Source organism: Pipistrellus kuhlii, unplaced genomic scaffold, assembly GCF_014108245.1.
Source record: "Pipistrellus kuhlii isolate mPipKuh1 unplaced genomic scaffold, mPipKuh1.p scaffold_m20_p_21, whole genome shotgun sequence".
Lineage (NCBI taxonomy): Eukaryota > Metazoa > Chordata > Mammalia > Chiroptera > Vespertilionidae > Pipistrellus > Pipistrellus kuhlii.
The window spans coordinates 8,283,154-8,301,976 of record NW_023425520.1 but is presented as its reverse complement, the minus strand read 5'-3'; the positions used below and the strand labels follow the sequence as shown (position 1 = coordinate 8,301,976).

General features: G+C 46.6%; 1 protein-coding gene across 1 annotated transcript in view; it reads right to left on the bottom strand.

The window, feature by feature from the left end:
* Positions 1–1,314: 1,314 nt before the first annotated feature.
* Positions 1,315–18,823, bottom strand: part of ELAVL1 (ELAV like RNA binding protein 1) — a 37,654-nt gene continuing 20,145 nt past the window's right edge. Inside the window, exons 3-6 of the mRNA XM_036450298.2 lie at positions 12,633–12,736; positions 10,935–11,088; positions 5,412–5,637; positions 1,315–2,643 (exon numbers count right to left, since the gene is read on the bottom strand). Coding sequence (XP_036306191.1) covers positions 2,319–2,643; positions 5,412–5,637; positions 10,935–11,088; positions 12,633–12,736 — 809 coding nt within the window. The 3' untranslated portion in view covers positions 1,315–2,318. The remainder of the gene's footprint in view (positions 2,644–5,411; positions 5,638–10,934; positions 11,089–12,632; positions 12,737–18,823) is intronic.

Sequence of the window (18,823 nt, the reverse complement as noted above, 5' to 3'; positions counted from 1 at the left end):
CATACCACCCTGAACGCATCCGATCTCGTAAGAATTTTAATGACCTGAGAAACTCAACTTTCAAAGGTTCATATGTACTCTACATCTCCTCCTCATCTGACCTAACATCAAAACAATCAATCTGGTTCCAATAAAAGGGAGGGGAGGAAAGAAGTTGTGGTGCTGGGTGCGAGCCCATCATCATCTCAATTTGCATTTATTTTATCCTTATAGGACAATGGGCCAGAGTGAGGGCTGACAGGAATGTGTGTCAGTGAGATTAAAGGGTTGGTTTCAGAATTGGGAATCTTATCTCTGAGAAAATGTTGGCCCAAGGTTGCACCACCTGAAAGGCTTATTTTTCAAAAAACAAAAAAGAAAAACACAAAAACATGCCAGTCCCAGGGTGAAGAGCACTCTGGGGCAACATAATGGGGACAATTTTCATGTTTTGGATTCTAGGAGGCACCAAGCTGGCTTTCACTTAGGATCTGGGAAATTCTGCTGGAGGGAGGACGCCCTCCATGGCAACTTATGAGACAAGGCCTCAAGGTATGAACTTGGACTTGGGTGGGAAAAGGACATGGCAACATCTTAAATTTGGGAGAATGATGCAAGCAACTGGTAGCCCCTCAAGAAAGTATGAGAATAATAGCTTCAAAGTTTTTTTCCTGGGCTTCTCAGAACACTGATCTTTTCCGGAGAAGGCTGTGCCTGTCGGCCTTTCCCCCCACTTAAATAAATAAATACACAGACAGACAGATAGATAAATAATGCTGCAATTCCATGATCTCAATAACTAAAAAACAGCCTATTATGACGTTTTAGTCTCGTGTCAAAGTTAAAAACTGCTGGTACTAAGTTATTCTGTTTTTATTCTCACTGTACACTAGGTATGTATAAAAATCGGATCATGCTCCGTAGGAATTGCCCGGAGATCTTGCCCTGGCTACTTCGTAGGCCCTGTCAGATTCTCCCTACTGGCTCCCCATTTTAAAAACACACCATTCCTATACGACAGATTTGTAAATGCTTTGTCTTGAGGCAAGTATTTGTCCTTTAAGCTCTTATATATCCTCCCTGAATGCTGGGCCGTCTGTATTTCGCCTAGCCAAAAAGAAAGAAAAGGTAAAATAAAAAACAAAACAAAATTTGAGCAAAACAAAATCAAATTTAATGGTCTTAAATGCAAAAGTAAAAACAAACAAAAAACACAAAAAAGCAAAAGAAAATTAACAGAACAGAACAACCCAAAATGTCAAAGCAATAATGAAGAGAACTTTTTTGAGGGTTAATCTTTAAAACTACAAATCAAAGTGTTTTGTTGTTGTTGTTGTTGTTAATAGATAATTGGCAAGAAGTAAGTACTTTTCTGCTGAGTGTTCATATGAAAGCAAAGTTTCAAAACAAAATCCGACTAAAGTAGAAAAAAGTCTAGCACTCACAAGGGATATGAGAAATACAATGCTCAAATGTTCATGTTATTAAAAATAGAGCTATCTTATGCATTCGAGCTATGTTAGATGCTTTTGGAAACTGGAGAAATGACTGTGAACAACAATGTCTGATGTGTGGGGCACTGTGCATGCAATGTGTGGACAGGAACTCAGAATGTCGGAGTAGCAACACATCTTCAGGAGTGCCTGGGGCTGAGATCTGATTCAGGAATATATGGAGTTTCCCTGAAACTCTTTGGTCCGTTCCCATTGACGTCTGGGCTTAGAAAGCATTGTGTCCTCCTTTGGAGGGCTGGCCCAGCTCGTGGCCCCATCCCTGGTGGTGGCCCTCGGCCACTGTCAGGACCACTCGGCAGAACCCAGGACTGAGTGACCGGAAGGTGGCAATGGGACCTGCTTGGGGAAGCAATTTCATGTCAACCAAAGCAGAAATCGCTTAAAATGCTGAAGCAGTTGAGAAAATGCACACTCAGCATCTGTCTAACATCTTTAGTTTAAAAACAAAAATTAAAAGGTCATTTCTTTTTTTTATCCAGTTTGTGGAGACACCGAATGAAGCGTGTTAGACAGTCTTAGAAGTAAAGCATGCTTCAGTTTCACCACCATCCCAAGGGACTGGTTAGTCAATGCAGTCTACTTAGATTTCTGTTTAATATATATTTTAAAGAAAATAACTTAAGAAACTTAAAGTTGGTCTAACATTGTGGGATTTCAAACATTTGAACATGTTGGTTGCATCTCAGAGTATAAAAACCTTTTCACTTCTCATTTAGACTAAGACAAACACTTGTGAAAATTGGCGCAAAATGAGTTGTACACTAACAAAAAAGTTTCAACTTCTTCACTCTGAATTACCTATTCCGTACAAAAAGCATGAGTGAGTTATTTGTGGGACTTGTTGGTTTTGAAGGAAACCTGTAAGATTTTGTCCCCCAGGCGGTAGCCGTTCAGACTTGCTATGGCCATCGCGGCTTCTTCATAGTTTGTCATGGTCACAAAACCAAAGCCTTTGCACTTGTTGGTGTTGAAGTCGCGAATCACTTTCACATTGGTGACTGCACCAAAGGGGCCAAACATCTGCCAGAGGATTCCCTCATCGGCATCTTGACCAAGGTTGTAGATGAAGATGCACCAGCCTGAAGACGCGTTTCCTGGGACATTGACACCAGAAAGCCCACTCATGTGATCTACACCCATAGGGGAGAACCTAGCAAACAGAGAGCACAGCATTCAGGTCAAGATCAAGGTCAGTGTTGGCCAGCATGCCAACACTATTGGGGGAACAGGTGGGATTGGCTCAGGCCCTTCCCTCTCCCATCAGTCAGGGGTGGAGTTTTCAAGGCTGTCACACCCCACCAGTCACAAGCAAGATTTTTTTTTTACTGAGAGGAATTCAATATGGTGGCAGAGGAAGGGAGTCACCTGAGACACTTGGTGCCTGTGTAAGTTCAGATCCTCAACTAATTTCACTTAGAATGATGGCCTGTTAGTGGCTGACCAATTACTTACTCCATTCTTCCCCACTGTGTGTGTGTGGTTCCTGTTTGCCATTTCTGTGCTTCCCACATTTTAAATGATGGAAGCCTCTCCACACCCTCTGAGGTGTTCTTACACACTCAAATTGCCCTGGAGGAAACGCTTTCTGCATATGTGTCTTTTGGGAAGGCCTGTACTTTTTCTTCTTTTTCTGAATTTTGTACCTTTCCCTGGCCATGACCTGCCATCGCTAAGGGTTCATAGCCAAGCGGTGTCTGGGTTACACATGCTCCGGTGAAGGGCCACTGCCAGCATGAGGGAACTCCTTCCCAAAGCTCTGGGCAACCCTCCGCTGCTGGCTCATAACATCCCAGGAGGACCAGGGGCCATACTGCAGGGTCACTGAACTGTACAAAAATGTGGAACATTTTGATGTAATTAAGACTAAGCCTTCTACCAATGTGTAGCTATTGCAATAAGGATTAAGGGAGAAAATAAAACTGTTACTGAAGCCATGTGGCCCTCTAGATGGTTTCAGGTCAATTTAAAAAGATTTGACTGTGATACAGTATTCATGAAGCCACACCATGCAAATGGAGAAGTACTTCATTTCCAAAATAAAGCCGGGCTTTGAGCTGTGGGGCTGACATAGAGGCAGGTGGGCGCCTTCATGACCCCAGGCAGAGTGACCAGCCCCCGAGGTATAGGCCACTGATCCAAAGATTGTATTAACCCAGGTATGGAAGAACCCAGACACATTATTGGCCATGGCTTTGACTTCTCAAGAATAATTTTAAACAGCCTGCATCGGAACGCCTGAGGTGGCTACATGACTTGTGGCTTGTCAGTGATCTTGAGTCTGTTGGGGTGACAGTGAGACCACAACAGCATTGAAATGGGGGTGAGAAAAGGCACCCAGCTGGTTCTCAATGAATGAGAACTGGAAAGGAAAGGAATTCCCAATTTTAAAAGGACCCCTTAAAAGGCCTTCTTTTCTCCAAGTTTTATAGGTACCCAAAATGGACATGACTTATTATAGTTAATCTCATGTAGCTGTTACACTACAAATAATCTGAGAAAATACTTTATTGCCTTTTATTGACATGATTCTCATTCTTATGAATTATTGTTAAGGTTTTTCTCTTGCCAATTGGAGCTGATTTCCTTCCTCCTGACACTCAGGAAACCCACCCTAACTCCCTTCTCCATGGCACAAAAAGAGAACTGACCCTCCTTTCCCCAATATGGTAACAACAGAGGCACTTTCTTCTCTTCCGGGTCTTTCTCTTATTTTTATCTTAGTCTGCCTTCCGGTGGTAAATCTTCCTTCCTGTCCACTCACTACTTCCTCCCAGCTCTTTGCTTTGTTCCTCTGGCCATCATGATCCCTTCCTTGCCTAACCAGCAGTTTGGCTCCTCTGATCTCCCCTTTCTCTTCTACTCCTTGTTGCTGTGACCAAGGCCCCCTTCTCCTCCAACCGTCGCTGGTTTTCTAGGGACCATAACTCAAGGAACACTGCCATCCACTCATCCCAATGAGTAGTGAGGTGATCTGTGTTATGTGACTTCCACGCTGGATTTACTTCCATACTTGCTTCTGTCTGCAGCCACTTCCCCTGCCTCTGTCTAGTAACTAGGAGAGCCAGCTATAGAACCTGACATGGCTGAGAACTCTGGACAGGGCTTTTAAACAGAAGGCATACAGCATTTAGATATCAAAGTAACTCCACAATGTGTACGAGAAAGAGTTGCCTTTGCCCTGATGACCAAATGCCTAAAACCCGTTTAAAAACTCAGGCAGGAGAACAGCTCTCACTTAACATACCAAGAGCTGCATCCTTTTCTTACGGAGTTGAATGATGCATATATTTTTAGAGGTTTTTTTTTTTTTTTTTTTTTTTTTTTTAAGTTGACTTTACTGGGATGACATTGGTTCACAAAACCATACAGGTTTCAAGTGTACCACAACTCAATAAAAGATCATCTACACACTGCATCCACGCACCCATTGTCCCAAACGATGTCTCTTTCCTTCCTAACTTCCCCCTCTTCGCCCACCTATACCTAGCTCCCACCCGCCTTTCCCTCTGGCTATTACCACACAATTGTCTGTGTCTATGTGTTTTATATATACATGTGGTTTTTTTTTTTGAATGATCTTTTAAACTCACGGCTATACTCTCATTTCTCTAGAAACTATTTGCTGGAGTGCTATCACCCACGCTCTCAGCTTGGAGCTGGCATCATCTTTTTAATTCTAATTAAAGACAACACTCAATTAGAAAGAGATGGCTCTCATATAGACACTTTTATACCGGAGGTGGGGACATGAGACATGAAATGATTCTGAGTGCAACCTTCTGATGTGACCAGCCTGGCATGCCCAGTGCTTCCCAGTGTGTGGATACCCAGCAAGTGAGGCTCTCCCAGCCTGCAAAGCCCTGCCACCACGGGGGAGAGACTGGGTAGGCAGATGAGAGCACTGCCCGCCTGACCCACCTGAATCTCTGTGCCTGGTGATGCACGGGGCCTCCAAACCGTCTAGCTGGCGAGTGGTACAGCTGGGAGAGCAGCGCCACATTTTTGTTCTGGTTGGGATTGGCTGCGAACTTCACTGTAATGGGTTCAGAGGAACCTGGGGGTTTATGACCATTGAAACTGGTAATTGCCTCTTCTGCTTCCGACCGTTTGTCAAACCGGATAAACGCAACCCCTCTGGACAAACCTTTTTAACAAACCAACAAAAATGGAGTTAGGGGGAAAAATGCAAGGATTTTTTAAAACTGAAAAACAGAAATCAAGCAAGTCAGTCTACTGTGCTTCAAAGTGGATGCTTACTTAGCTAGAGAGACAAAAATTAGACCTACATAAGCACAAGCCACTGGGTCAAGGTTTCATTATTCTGTGTGAAGTGAATTTAAAAACGAAATAGGTTTATATTGAGAATAATGGGACAGCACAGCCAGAGTGGCTCAGGTGGTTGAGCATCGTCCTGTGTACAGCAATGCTGCCGGTTCAATTCCTGGTCAGGGCACATACCTGGGTTGCGAGTTCGAGCCCTCATTGAAATATATATGGAAAGCAGCTGATCGATGTCCCTCCTTCGCTCCCTCCCTTTCTTTCCCCCTCCCTTCCTCTTTGTAAGCATGTTCTTGGGTGAGGATTAAACAAAGAATGAAGGGACATTTATAATTCAATTAAAAATAGTTCTATGACTATCTAAAAAAAGAAAAATGAATTAAAAAACCCAAAAATGACTAATAAAAGATTAAGGTTTCAGACTTTCTTCCGAGTTACTCAGTGCCAAAAGATATTTGGTGACAGACGGCCACATTAGAAGCAATCACACCCCCATCTCCCATCTCCCATCACTATTTTGACACCAGGTACCCACTGTGGTGTGGGTGCCGGATGGGCTGGGGAGGGAAGGCAACCAGGATTGGCAGGGCAGGGTCTGAGAATTCTCCCGGGCTCTGGATACCCCCTGCCTGCCTTGCCCAGTGTGCCCGAGGGGCAGTGGTGCCGCTGAGGGCCCGTAGTGAATAAGAGGCAACCTGGCCTCATAGCCCGGTCAGGCTTTTGCAGCCTGCTGCCTTTCCAGTGGGCCCAACAGAATCGCTGGTTACTAGGTGTCCAGCTCAGCCTTCTCCTTCATCCTTGATGGGCGTGGAGTCGCAGTAACCAAGCCTCACCCAAAAAGCACTTTCCTGCCGCCATCAGCTCCTTCACTTACTTTAAAATCCTGGACCTCCTGTGGGCCCCAACCTGCCCTCAGAACCAAGTGATGCCACTCACCCTTCCCCCTAAACCAGCGGTCGGCAAACTGCAGCTCGCAAGCCACATGCAGCTCTTTGGCCCCTTGAGTGTTCTAACGCTACTTCCTCAAAATAGACTCGCCCAGGCCGAAAACTGACTTCTGCGCATGGGCCACGATGTTTCAGTCGCACTGTACATGCGTACCCGCACGTGGTATTTTGTGGAAAAGCCACACTCAAGGAGCCAAAGAGCTGTTTGTGGCTCGTGAGCCGCAGTTTGCCGACCACTGCCCTAGACTGACCAGGCACACATACAGTGCTGACAGTCCCCCATAGACTGCCTGGCAGGTTGAGTCCCTGGTCTTGTTCCTGCATGGGAAAGGCCAGTGGCCTCCATCTGTCTTGAAAAGGTACCTTCTCTTGCTACCTAGACTGAGGCACCTGTAGGTAAGCTGAGTCCCTCAACAGAGCAGGAACTCTATACAGGACCAGGCTGCCTGAGATCTAAGGCCCAACTGCCATAGGCAGTGTCTGGTGAGTTGGCATGAGTGTGAGACCTGAGCAAACCAGGTAGCAGAGGGTTCAGCTGCCCCCAACAACCTGCCCATCACATTCTGGGTCTGAGGGGATGATGAGAAGATCTCGGCCCTTGAAGAATTCAAGGAATGGGGTGGGGGTGAGGTGAGGCAATATGGAGTCACAGAAGAGCATGGCTCCTTCTCCTGAGAAGAAACAGGATCAAAACAAACAAACAAACAAACAAACACATACACACACATAGTGAAGGTTCAAATGTAGTGGAGAGGTTGACAGCAAGGGCCAGTGTGAGGGTGACATTGCTGGGCTGGAGTCACAGGTATAACCGGTGGGATGGCTGTGGTCGATAGCCCTATGCTAAACACTCTCGTATTTGTCTGCCATTTATAGGGCCACCAGCTAAGTGAACACACCAGATGTTCCCCCATTCCACTCCCATGTTCCAGTACCTTTCCTTACCATTTCCCACAGGGTCCCTCCTACCAACTGCCTGCCCCCTGACGGGCATGGGACATGGGTCTCCCTGGCTGGTCCTGAAGCCCTGGAGGGGCACAGAGAGACTCAGGCACATTAGATGGCAAGTGTCACTGCAAAGCATGGTTGACACCTCTCTGGGCCTGGGATCCCATTTGGGACCTGACCTGGACGTGATATTGTGGGCCCCACTGAAACATACAGTGAATAGCCAGGGACCCTCAGGCCAAGGGTTCTTTGTTTACAACTGTAACATATTGTGGACAACCCATGCTGGGTCTTAACGCACACAACACTCCGACTGGGAGCTCCCTGACCCAGTTTACCCCTCCCCCAGCATAGTGCCCGGGAGATCATACAGAAGCTCCTAGCAGTCTGAAGGCTGTCTCATGTTGGCTTCACGACTCTTTAAAATTCACACAGATACACTCACTGAATTAGTGAGATCAGGCCTAGCAATCACATGTATGCCCCAGAAAACTCTAGAACCTAAGCTTTTTTTTTCAGTTCAAAAGAACACCTGAAAGTACTGTTTTTATTCACTCTTAAAGGGCATGAATAATAGCTTAGACAGATGGAAACCTAAACAAAATCTAACTTTAGATAAATAATGCTGAAAGCTGGAGCTGGCTGGCTCCTCCAGGAATCTGCCTTCAGGGAGATGGTTTTATTCTATTTATAAAACTTCAAGATCAAGCAGAGAGAGTGTGTGTGCAAGTGGGATTTCCCTGTTTGATTTTGTAAAATGACTTTCAAATGAAAACTTCCAAACTGCAATGAACAAAATCCAAGAAAGAGAAAGAAAATGTTATTTAACGCAAGAAAATAACATTGAAAAGTTAATTCACTGTGATGAATCTACACTTTTTTGAAGATAGCTGTTTTTTCCTTCTGTTTATTTTTAAAAATTTTTAATTAAATCTTTATTGTTGAAAGAACGTCTTATGTCCCCTTTTTTTCCTCCACTGCCCCTTCTAACTTGCTCCCACCCCTGCCCCAGGCCTTTACCACCCTACTGTCTGTGCCTATGGGTTATGTACATATGGATGCAAGTTCTTTGGTTGATCATTCCCTGCTCCCCTCTGAGATTCCACAGTCTGCTCTATGCTATGTCTCTGGATCTATTTTGTTCATCAGTTTATTTTGTTCATTATAACCCACATATGAGTGAGATCATGTGATATTTGTCTTTCTCTAACTGGTTTATTTCGCTTAGCATAATACTCTGTAGGTCCCTCCATGCTGTCTCAAAGGGTAAGAGATCCTTCTTTTCCGCTAGTGTTTTTAGAATTAAGAGCAGAGACCAATAAATGGCCCAATCTTCAAAAGAGTAAACTATAAAGATCACAATTAAAATGGATAAAGAAGCAAAGAGAAATTTAAAAAATTAAGTTCTATTAGCTCAGGATGTAAAGGTTTCTGAAGAGAGCTTCCCATTTCTTCAACACTAAAAAGCATATCTTATGAAGGCAAGTCTGTCTGCCATGCTGTTCACTGCCTCATTCCCTGTGGGCTCCCTGGGGTCCCAGGAGAAGGCCCTGGGAGGGTAGCCCCCTCTAGAGCGAGGGGAAGAAGGGAGCCTTCAGCCAAAGAGGACTCACATTTTTTCTCTCTAACTCTAGCCCCAGGTCAGGAAGCAGAACTGGGAGAGGGAACCCAGGAGCCCCTCATCTCTTCCTTCCCTCCTGTCCTCTTGCGAGGACACCATAACAGAAAAGGGGCATGGGGTCCCAGTGAAACAAAAGCTACATGGCCAGGGGTATGTTCCCAAGGTCGCTGGATCTAGAAAAGCAGGGCCATGGAAGCAGGAAGGAGGGTCCCCAGGCAGCCCATTCAGGCACTCCAATGCAGGTGGAGCTGGGAATAAATACATGGGATATACCCAGGGATATACCTAGATATATTCAGGCACTCCAATGCAGGTGGAGCTGGGAATAAATACATGCACTGACCAGCTGGCTGCATTTGTTTTCTTTCAATGGGGGCTTTAAGAAACTAATCTGGTGCAGGCCAGCGGGGTTTACCCAAATAAACGGTATCCTCACCCTATGCCCACCCCTATCCTCCAGCAAAGGGTGAGATTGCAGGAGGCAAAATGCATGGTGCAGAACTCATGTCACTCCAGCATAACCCGGTGTCTGTGCCAGACTAGGGATATACCCAGAGCTCCCATGAAACGCCAGTGACCTGAGCCTGTGGACTATACTCCTCAAGCCACTCCGCCTCCTCAGGCCCCGGGGGCAATCGAGCTGCCACCAATCTCAGCTTCCCCAGCTGGGGCTAGAGAAAGGAGAGCGAAGATAAGGCCAGATGCCCCAAAGCACACAGCTTAGGGGGAATGTGAAAAAATGTGTGCGACCCCACCTACCTGCTCTCCAGGGTCTGCTCTGCAAAGGGGAGGTCATCTCAGAGCTATAACTTCCTGTGCCCTAATTACCCAATATTAGTTTTAATACCACAGCAAAGGGGGTAGTGAATACTCTGTGTAGGAAGAACATAAAAAATCAAATGCAGACAATTCTACCAGCTCTGCTGAGCTCCGGAGGCAAGAAGCTTCCTTTCTAGTGTGTCAGCAGATCCCCACTCCTGGCAGGAACAGTTCTGAGGAGTCCAAAAGAGGGCATGGCCCACGCTCTCTGCTCCCCAGCTAGAGGCATGCACAGGACTTGGCAAAGAATACCCTAACCCCAGTCTCCAGGCCAGCAGGGCATGCGAGCCACACAGTCACGGCCAGAGCCCAGAATCCTGCCAGTCTGTCAGTCCAAGGCTGATTCAGCAAAGCCCAAGTGGCTAATGTCCTGAACTGAGATGACCTGAGAGGGGCTGGGGTAATCAGTGAGTAAAATTCACCACTGTTGAGTTCTGTGGGTGGGGCATCTAAATAATCAAAACAGCCCCCCTTGTAGCTTTGGGACAAGAAGGCCTAGACCAAGAGTAAAGACGGTCACATCACACATTGTATGCCTGCAATAAGAACAGCAGCAAATCCTTGTGACCCACTCACAGGCCAGGCTGGGACATTTGGGTGCCTAAGGAAAGGTATGTCTTGTTGCCATAATGTCTTGGCGTTTTCACCATAAATGCCAGCCTGACTGAGGGACTCTTTCATGCCACTTCATCTCTCCAGTCTCATTTTGATTCTGTTTTCATTGGTGGAACTAATGACATTTAAAATCAAACATGATCTGTCTTCCCTCGGAAACCTAGCCCTTGGCCTTGAGGAAAACCTCACCGTACGTCCAGGCCACCTCCGTACCTGTTGTCTGGTCCACAAGGACTCGGGAGTTGATGATTCGCCCGAATCGGGAGAACATGTCCTCCACATCCTTCTGGGTCATGGTCCTGGGGAGCCCGCTGATGTACAAGTTGGCGTCTTTGATGACCTCTGAGCTTGGGCGAGCATATGACACCTTGAAAACAAAACCACTTTCGGGGGTTAGGGCAGGTGTGTGGCCAAAGCATCAAGGAAGGGTGTTACATTTTGGGGTGAGAAAAAGCCAACCTATGGTGGGAGAACACACAAACACTCTCACCTGAGGCAGCTCCCCAGGCAATGAGCTGACAGCTGGCAGCCTTTTCACATTTCAATAAAGGGAACATTATCCCTGTTTTACAAAGTAACTGAAGGTCCACAGTTTGTTTGTGGCAGAGTGGGGACTGAACCCTGTTACCTGTGCACTTACCAAGGCCTTATCCCTCTCTGCATGATGAGCTGGGCTGGGAACAAGACCTGCCTGTGAGGAGTGGTGGGCAAAAAAGCTGGATGCTGCTGGGAGTGCAACATCCATCTGCCAATAGGCAAGCTCGCCACAGGAGTCCAGGTGGGATGTGAGTGCGAGGGGAGCCCTGAGTTCCACACCCAACTGTTCAATATTAAATGACTCTAGGCCTTTTAGGCTTATGTTTTGCAAACTTGAAGAAAGCCTAACCCGAACTTTTGTGGTGGCTTAGAGAAAGTGGCATGTATGCACTAGAGGTGGTGAGGAGACGCTGCAGGGCTGATGGTAAGAAAAGGTCTTTGGTCCTTTCTTCAAAGAAAAGGTCTCTGAAGAAAAAGTGACAGCTGTGTGGACCCTGCAGCCACAAGGAGGGACCAAGGTCTCATTGGGAAGGGGCAGCTGGGAGGAAGGCTTCTGCCCACAAAGGGGCAATCTAGGGAAATGGGACTCAGTCACACCCAACAGAGACAGAACTCAGTGAGGAGGCTGAGAGACAGAGGCGGAAGGGGAGGAAACAAGAGAACCGTGTGCTCCAGAAGGTGGGGACTGCAGAACTTCTCTCTGAGGGTCACAAAACTGATGTGATGAGGAGCCTGAAACCATAACACAGGAGCAAAGATACACTTTTTTTTTTTTTGCAAGTATAATTTTTTAAAAATTTACATGTGACCAATGAGCTATTTTGATATTTTAATTCTTTATATAGAGATATAACTCATCATAAAATTCATTCTTTTTTTTTTTTAATTGATTTTAGAGAGTGAGGGAGAGAGAGATGGAAACCTCATTAATTGGTTGCCTCTTGCACACAACCCGGGCATGTGCCCTTGACTGAATTGAATCTGGGGTCCTTCAATCCATAGGCTGACCCTTTATCCACTGAGCCAAACTGGTTAGGGTGCAAGTATAAACTCTTGTCACTGGGCAGCATGAGGGCATGGACAACACGTGTGTTCTTACCATGCTAAGAAGGGCAGGAGTGTAGTTCTATGTACCAAGAACACCCCACTCCCAACTCTATGAGGGCATGAAGTTTGTCTGATTTGTTCAACAGAATAGGTGCTCAATAAACATATACTAAGCGAATGTCGAATAAAGTGGCTGTGATAGGAATGCCGAATAAAATGGCTCTGAGATGCTAAAGGTGCCCTTGACAGTGATGGTGAGGTAGGTCAGGTTTGGCAGAGATCCCACCCAGGACAGGATTGAATGAGGTGGTGCTCACCACTCTTTACCTTAATGGTTTTGGACTGGAGCCGCAGGCCGTTCAGCGTGTTTATTGCTTTCTCCGCGTCCTTTGCAGTCACATAGTTCACAAAGCCATAGCCCAAGCTGTGTCCTGTGGGAGAACATGTGGACACTGGTAAACCAGCAGAGAGAGACCCAGAGGATGAAAAGGTCTATGCCCTCCCATGTCTGGCTGGGCTCAAAAGGATAAAGTCAGAGAAAAGACAAAGAAAAAACACAGGAACCTTAAGAGCCAGGGTCTGCAGGAAATGAGTTTATAATTTACACTGAGTAGCCAGATTATTATGCATTCAGAGATCATAATAATCTGGCCACTCAGTGCATATTAATGGTTTATTTATTATTGTTTTTTAATATATACTTTATTGATTTCAGAGAGGGAGATGGAGGGAGAGATAGAACATCAATGATAAGAGCTAATCATTGATTGGCTGCTTCCTGCACAACCCCCACCAGGGATCGAGCCCACAACCCAGGCATGTGTCCTGACCAGAAATCCAACCATGACCTCCTGGTTCATAGGTTGATGCTCAACCACTGAGCCACGCTAGCCTGCCTGGCTATATATCAATGGTTTATTTGGTACACGTCTTTGGCAAACTTGTATATTTTCTGCAAAGAACATGTTACTTCTGTAATTTAAAAAAAGTTATTGAAAAACTGTGCTACTCACTACATCCTGGGAAACCCATCACTAAAGCAACGACAATGATTGGTGCCGCCAGTGATGGCTCCTCTGTGGGGTTCCGAGGGTGCCTGGGTCTGGGAAGGGGAGGACAGTTACAGGTGGCAGATAGGCAGACAGACACTTCTCCACTTCCTACCCCAGAGCAGGGAAAGCTTGCTGGGCTCTGGTGCCACCCAGTGGGGAGCACAAGGCGAGGACAGCACTTGGCCGGGCAGCCCCTGAACCACCTTCACAGCCTTGGCTAAGCTTGCAGGACCCCCTTGGAAGTGGCCCTCCACTGAGACAGCATTATCAGCTGGAGTCTGGGGGAGTCATACGGGATGCAAGAATCTGAATTCTTCCCAAAGAGAGCCAAGGTTACAGAAACTTGTTCCAGCCCCTTCTTCTTTTTCTTCTTTCTACTTAAAAAAAAAAAAAAAAAAAAAAAAAAAAAAAATATATATATATATATATATATATATACACACACATACATATATATATATATATATATATATATATATATATAAAATTGATTTTTTATATCAATAGAGAAGAAGGGGGAGGGAGAGTTAGAAACATCGATGAGAGAGAAACATCGGCCAGCTGCCTCCTGCATACCCGCTACTGGGGATGTACCTGCAACCAAGGTACATGCCCTTGACCGGAATCAAACCTGGGACCTTTCAGTCCGCAGGCCGACACTCTATCCACTGAGCCAAACCGGTCTCGGCTGTATGAAACTTTTAAAAGTGGGAGTGACCACCAACTGGATACCCACAAGGGACTCAGCATAGTAGGCAAGGCACTGTGGGTTCCCAGGAAGTCAGAGAGGAGCAAAGGCTGAGGGTCTGAGGTAGAAGGAGCCTTACATCTTCACAAGGGGAGCAGGAGGAGATACAGAGAGAACCACCAATGTGCCCACATCTGACCCATGCACATGCCACGTTAGGAGGCACCCACTACACACAGGCACTGCCTTGGGCAGAATAGAGCTGTGTGTGAGACCAAGGGCCACCTTCATTGAGTTTGTCCCATTCCTCCAGGTGGCAGAGGGTAAAAATGAGCAGGTAAAAAATACAATCAGGGCGTCTGATCAGCCAGAGCGGCTTAGTTGGTTGAATATCATTCTGTGTACCAAAAGGTTATGGGTTTGATTCCTGCTCAGGGTACATACCTAGGTTGTGAGTTTGATCCCCAGCTGGGGAATATACAGAAGGCAACTGATCACCCGGTCAGCCTGGCTCAATGGTTGAGTGTTGACCTATGAACCAGGAGGTTACAGTTTGATTCCCGATCAGGGCATATGCCTGGGTTGTGCACTCAGTCCCCAGCATGGACCACACAGGAGGCAGCCGATCAATGGTTCTGTCTCATCACTGACGTTTCTGTCTCTCTCACCCTCTCCCTTCCTCTCTAAAATTAATAAAAATATATTAATAAGCCGAAACCGGTTTCGCTCAGTGGGTAGAGTGTTGGCCTGCGAACTGAAGGGTCCCAGGTTTGATTCCGGTCAAGGGCATGTACATTGGTTGCGGACACATCCCCAGTAGAGGGTGTGCAGGAGGCAGCTGGTCGATGTTTCTCTCTCATCGACGTTTCTAGCTCTCTATCCTTCTCCCTTCCTCTCTGTGGAAAATCAATAAAAATATCTTTAAAAAATTACATACACACACACACACACACACACACACACACACACATTAATAAAAAAAGGCAACTGATTGATGTTTCTCTTTCTTTCCCTCCCTCCCTCTTTCTAAGCATGTCTTCAGGCGAGGATTAAAAAATAAATAAAAAATACAACCAGGCTCCGACCACAGAGATGGAGATCCTCATTGTAGCTATGCTGACTCAATCGGAAGTGCCAGAGGAACCCAGGCCCATTTCTGTGATGAGACTTGGAACCCAGAGGGTAGCTTAACTCGGTTTTGCCACTTAAAAAAATTTATTTTTTAAATGTAAAGAAAAATTACAAAGATAATGCAGAATTCCCATATACCCCACACCCAGTTTCCCATTAGTAACAACTTATACTAGAATGGATGGAACACTTGTTTACAAGTAATAAACCAGCAGTGATACATTTAAAAAATATATATATATATATTTGTATTGATTACAGAGAGGTAGGAGGGAGAGGGAGAGAGAGAGAACCATCAATGATGAGAATCATTGATCAGCTGCCTCTTGCGTGCCCCTACTGGGGATCGAGCCTGCAACCCTGGCATGTGCCCTTGACCAGAATCAAACCCGGGCCCTTCAGTTGGCAGGCCAATGCTCTATCCACTGAGCCAAACCGGCCAGGCGATATATTATTTTTAAATGCAATCCACATTTGATTTCATAGTATTTGTCTTCCCCTAATGTTCTTTTCTGTCCCAGGATGCCATTCGGAATCCCATGTAACATTTAGTCATCACGTCTCCTTAGGCTCCTTTTGGCTGAGACAATTTCTCAGACCTTCCTTGCTGGTGATGATCTTGACAGTTTTGAGGAGGGCTGGTCAGGAATGCTGTAGAATCCCTCTCAGTCTGGGCTGGTCAGATACTTTTTCTCATGGTTAGGTTGGCGTGATGGGTTTTGGGGAGGAAGATCACATAGTGCAATGAATGTCCTTCTCATGACATGACATCAGGGGGTGTATTCTGTCAATGTGACTTATCACAGATGATGTTGACCTTCATCTCCCGCAGGGGCAGTCCGTTTGGCAGGTTTCTTCTCCACTGTAAGGCCATTCCCCGATTCCAAACTGTAGGCTTTGGAAGGAAGTCATGGCGCAGCCCACACTTAGGGAGTACCTTGTGGAATTCCACTCTGCCTCCTTCAGGGTGGAGTAGCTATATAAATTATTTACAGCCGCTTTCTTTTTTAAAGAAACAAAAGCAAAATATGACCCTCCAGACCCATATATTGTATTGATTTTTTTACAGAGAGGGAGGTAGGATAGAGAGTTAGAAACATCGATGAGAGAGAAACATTGATCAGTTGCCTCCCGCACACCCTCCACTGGGGATGTGCCCGCAACCAAGGTACATGCCCTTGACCAGAATCGAACCTGGGACCCTTCAGTCCACAGACTGATGATCTATCCACTGAGCCAAACCAGTTAGGGGCAGACCCATATTTTTAACAAAACCCCATGGATCTCAGAGACTTGGCTTCTGAGACTGAATAGTGAGAACCCTGGAGAGCAGGGCTGTGGGGCCCAGGTCCATCTAGCAGGAGAGTCATAGCACAACTCAGAAAACTACAATCAGCTTCAGGTCAGGGACTTAGGGTCCTGGCAAACATTCCAGACCATAAATATGAGAGTTGAGGATGCAGAGGAGGTCTGTGATAGATTCCCAACCAAACTCCAGCCTGTCTGAGATTCTTACACCCCAACACCTGCTTTTCAACCTCACTCTGTAAATGTCTCACTGTAGCCAGGCCAAGAGTATCCTTTCTGACCCAGCCTTGAACATGCTCCTCCACTCCTCTCTGATCAGCAATACCTGCACACCGGCCTCCTTGTCTTTCTGCTCCTCCCACAGGGCCAATTCCACCTTCTGGTGCCTCAGGAGGTCTAAGCAATGCTGGGGAAAGCAAACACCAATGAAGACTCACCCAGGCCCCATTCCTGTGTCTTCAGCTACAGCTGGCTCCTCTCAGCATATAAACAGGGCCTTGCCCCACCTCAGTGCTTGGTGGCCCTGGCTGGCTCCCTAGAGTGGTCACTGCTGACTGCTAGCACTACACTCACCAAGGCTGTCCAGGGCCCCTGGGTGCTGCCCCATGGACAGTTTCAGGACCAGCTTCCTGAGCTCTGAGCTTCAAGTGCCACCTCCTCCAGGATGTGACAACAATGCCAAGTTTTCTTTCTCCTCAGCTGTCCCTCTTCAGGTTCTTCCTCTGCCAATTTCATCAAGATGGTCCCCAAGACTCTGCCTTTGATCCTTTATCTCCATCAGTCTTCCTGGGTGACCTCTCTGACCACCTGTGTGCCTGCACCTTCTAATGTCACTTAGGAAGTTGCACATCCTTAGATGGCCACTGCCTCCCTTTCTTGTTCTTACACCAACTCCAGTTTTCCTGAATGAGTCCGCCAATAATAACTGAGCACCTAGTATGTACCAGATTCCAGGCCAGGCTGGCGGGGTGGGTGGGTTTTGATGATGATCACAAAGGAGGAAGCTTCTACCTTTATAAAACTCATATCCCAGTGGAAAAAGTGGACAACAAACGGGCAAGAAAGAAATGAACAAAGCATTGCATAGGTGCTGGGGGAGGATGACAGGATGGGCCCGCAGTAGACAGGGTGGACAGGAGCACCTTTTGAGGAGGTGACATCTGAAGCAAGACCTTTCGATAGCTGAGGGCAAGCATTCCAGACGGAAGAGCAAGTGCCAAGTCTCTGAGGTAGAAACAATGAGTATGTTCCAGGAAATGGGGGAATGGACCAGAGGATTCAGTAGGTCAAGCAAGACAGGACCCTGTGGAGTCTGTGAGCTGAGGGCAGTGTGCACCAGAGAGGAGGCAGCAGAAGGAAGGCCTACAGAGAAAACCTGCAGATGGGCTGATGCAGGAGAGTTTCAGAGGAGCCTAAAGTGCCAGCACTCCTGGAATGGGCTGAGCCTTCTGGGGCCAGGTGGGGAGGGATCTCTGCATACCCCTGACCGCAGGGCTGGCTCTGTCCCCTCAATCTGTTCTACCCTCTGTGGTGGGCACCTGTGTGTAGCAAGAAGAAAGGTGGCGGAGGAACAAATGGGAGTCCCTGATTTTCACCCAATTGATGATGCTATAGAGCAGTGGTTGGCAAACTCATTAGTCAACAGAGCCAAATATCAACAGTACAACGACTGAAATTTCTTTTGAGAGCCAATTTTTTAAAACTTAAACTTCTTCTAACGCCACTTCTTCAAAATAGACTCGCCCAGGCCGTGATATTTTGTGGAAGAGCATCTCAAGGGGCCAAAGAGCCTCATGTGGCTCTCAAGCCAAGGTTTGCCGACCACGGCTGTAGAGCAAAGTGCTTAACACAGTGCTGAGCACCAACCTCCACTCTTTCCTTCACCATGAACCAATCACTTTCATTTTTGGCTTCCCATTAGAATCACCAGGGAAACTTCTAAAAAATGACCACTATCCAAGCCACATCGCAGAGCAATGAAATTGGAGTGGCAGTGGAGAGGAGCAGGAGTGGGGTGGTTTCAGTAGATTCAGTAGGAGTCCAAGGTGCACAGGTTGAGAGCTGATGCTTGAAGTGCAGGTGGGGAGCCCCAGAGAGCAGGATTTCTCATGGTTATACAGAGGAATCCCAGGCGCCTGGGGGAAGACCCTCACTTTCCAAAGCAGTGTCTGTTACTGTTTCTCTAATAGGGCCCACAGAACATGCAGGTAATGATGCAGCTCCCTAGAATCCTTCAGAGTCCTGGGACCCAGGATGCCAGGCAGGCATAGGAATCTATGCTTCTCAGCTCCTTACAGATGATTCTCCTCCTCCTAGAGTCAGTGAGCCTGCTAGACTCA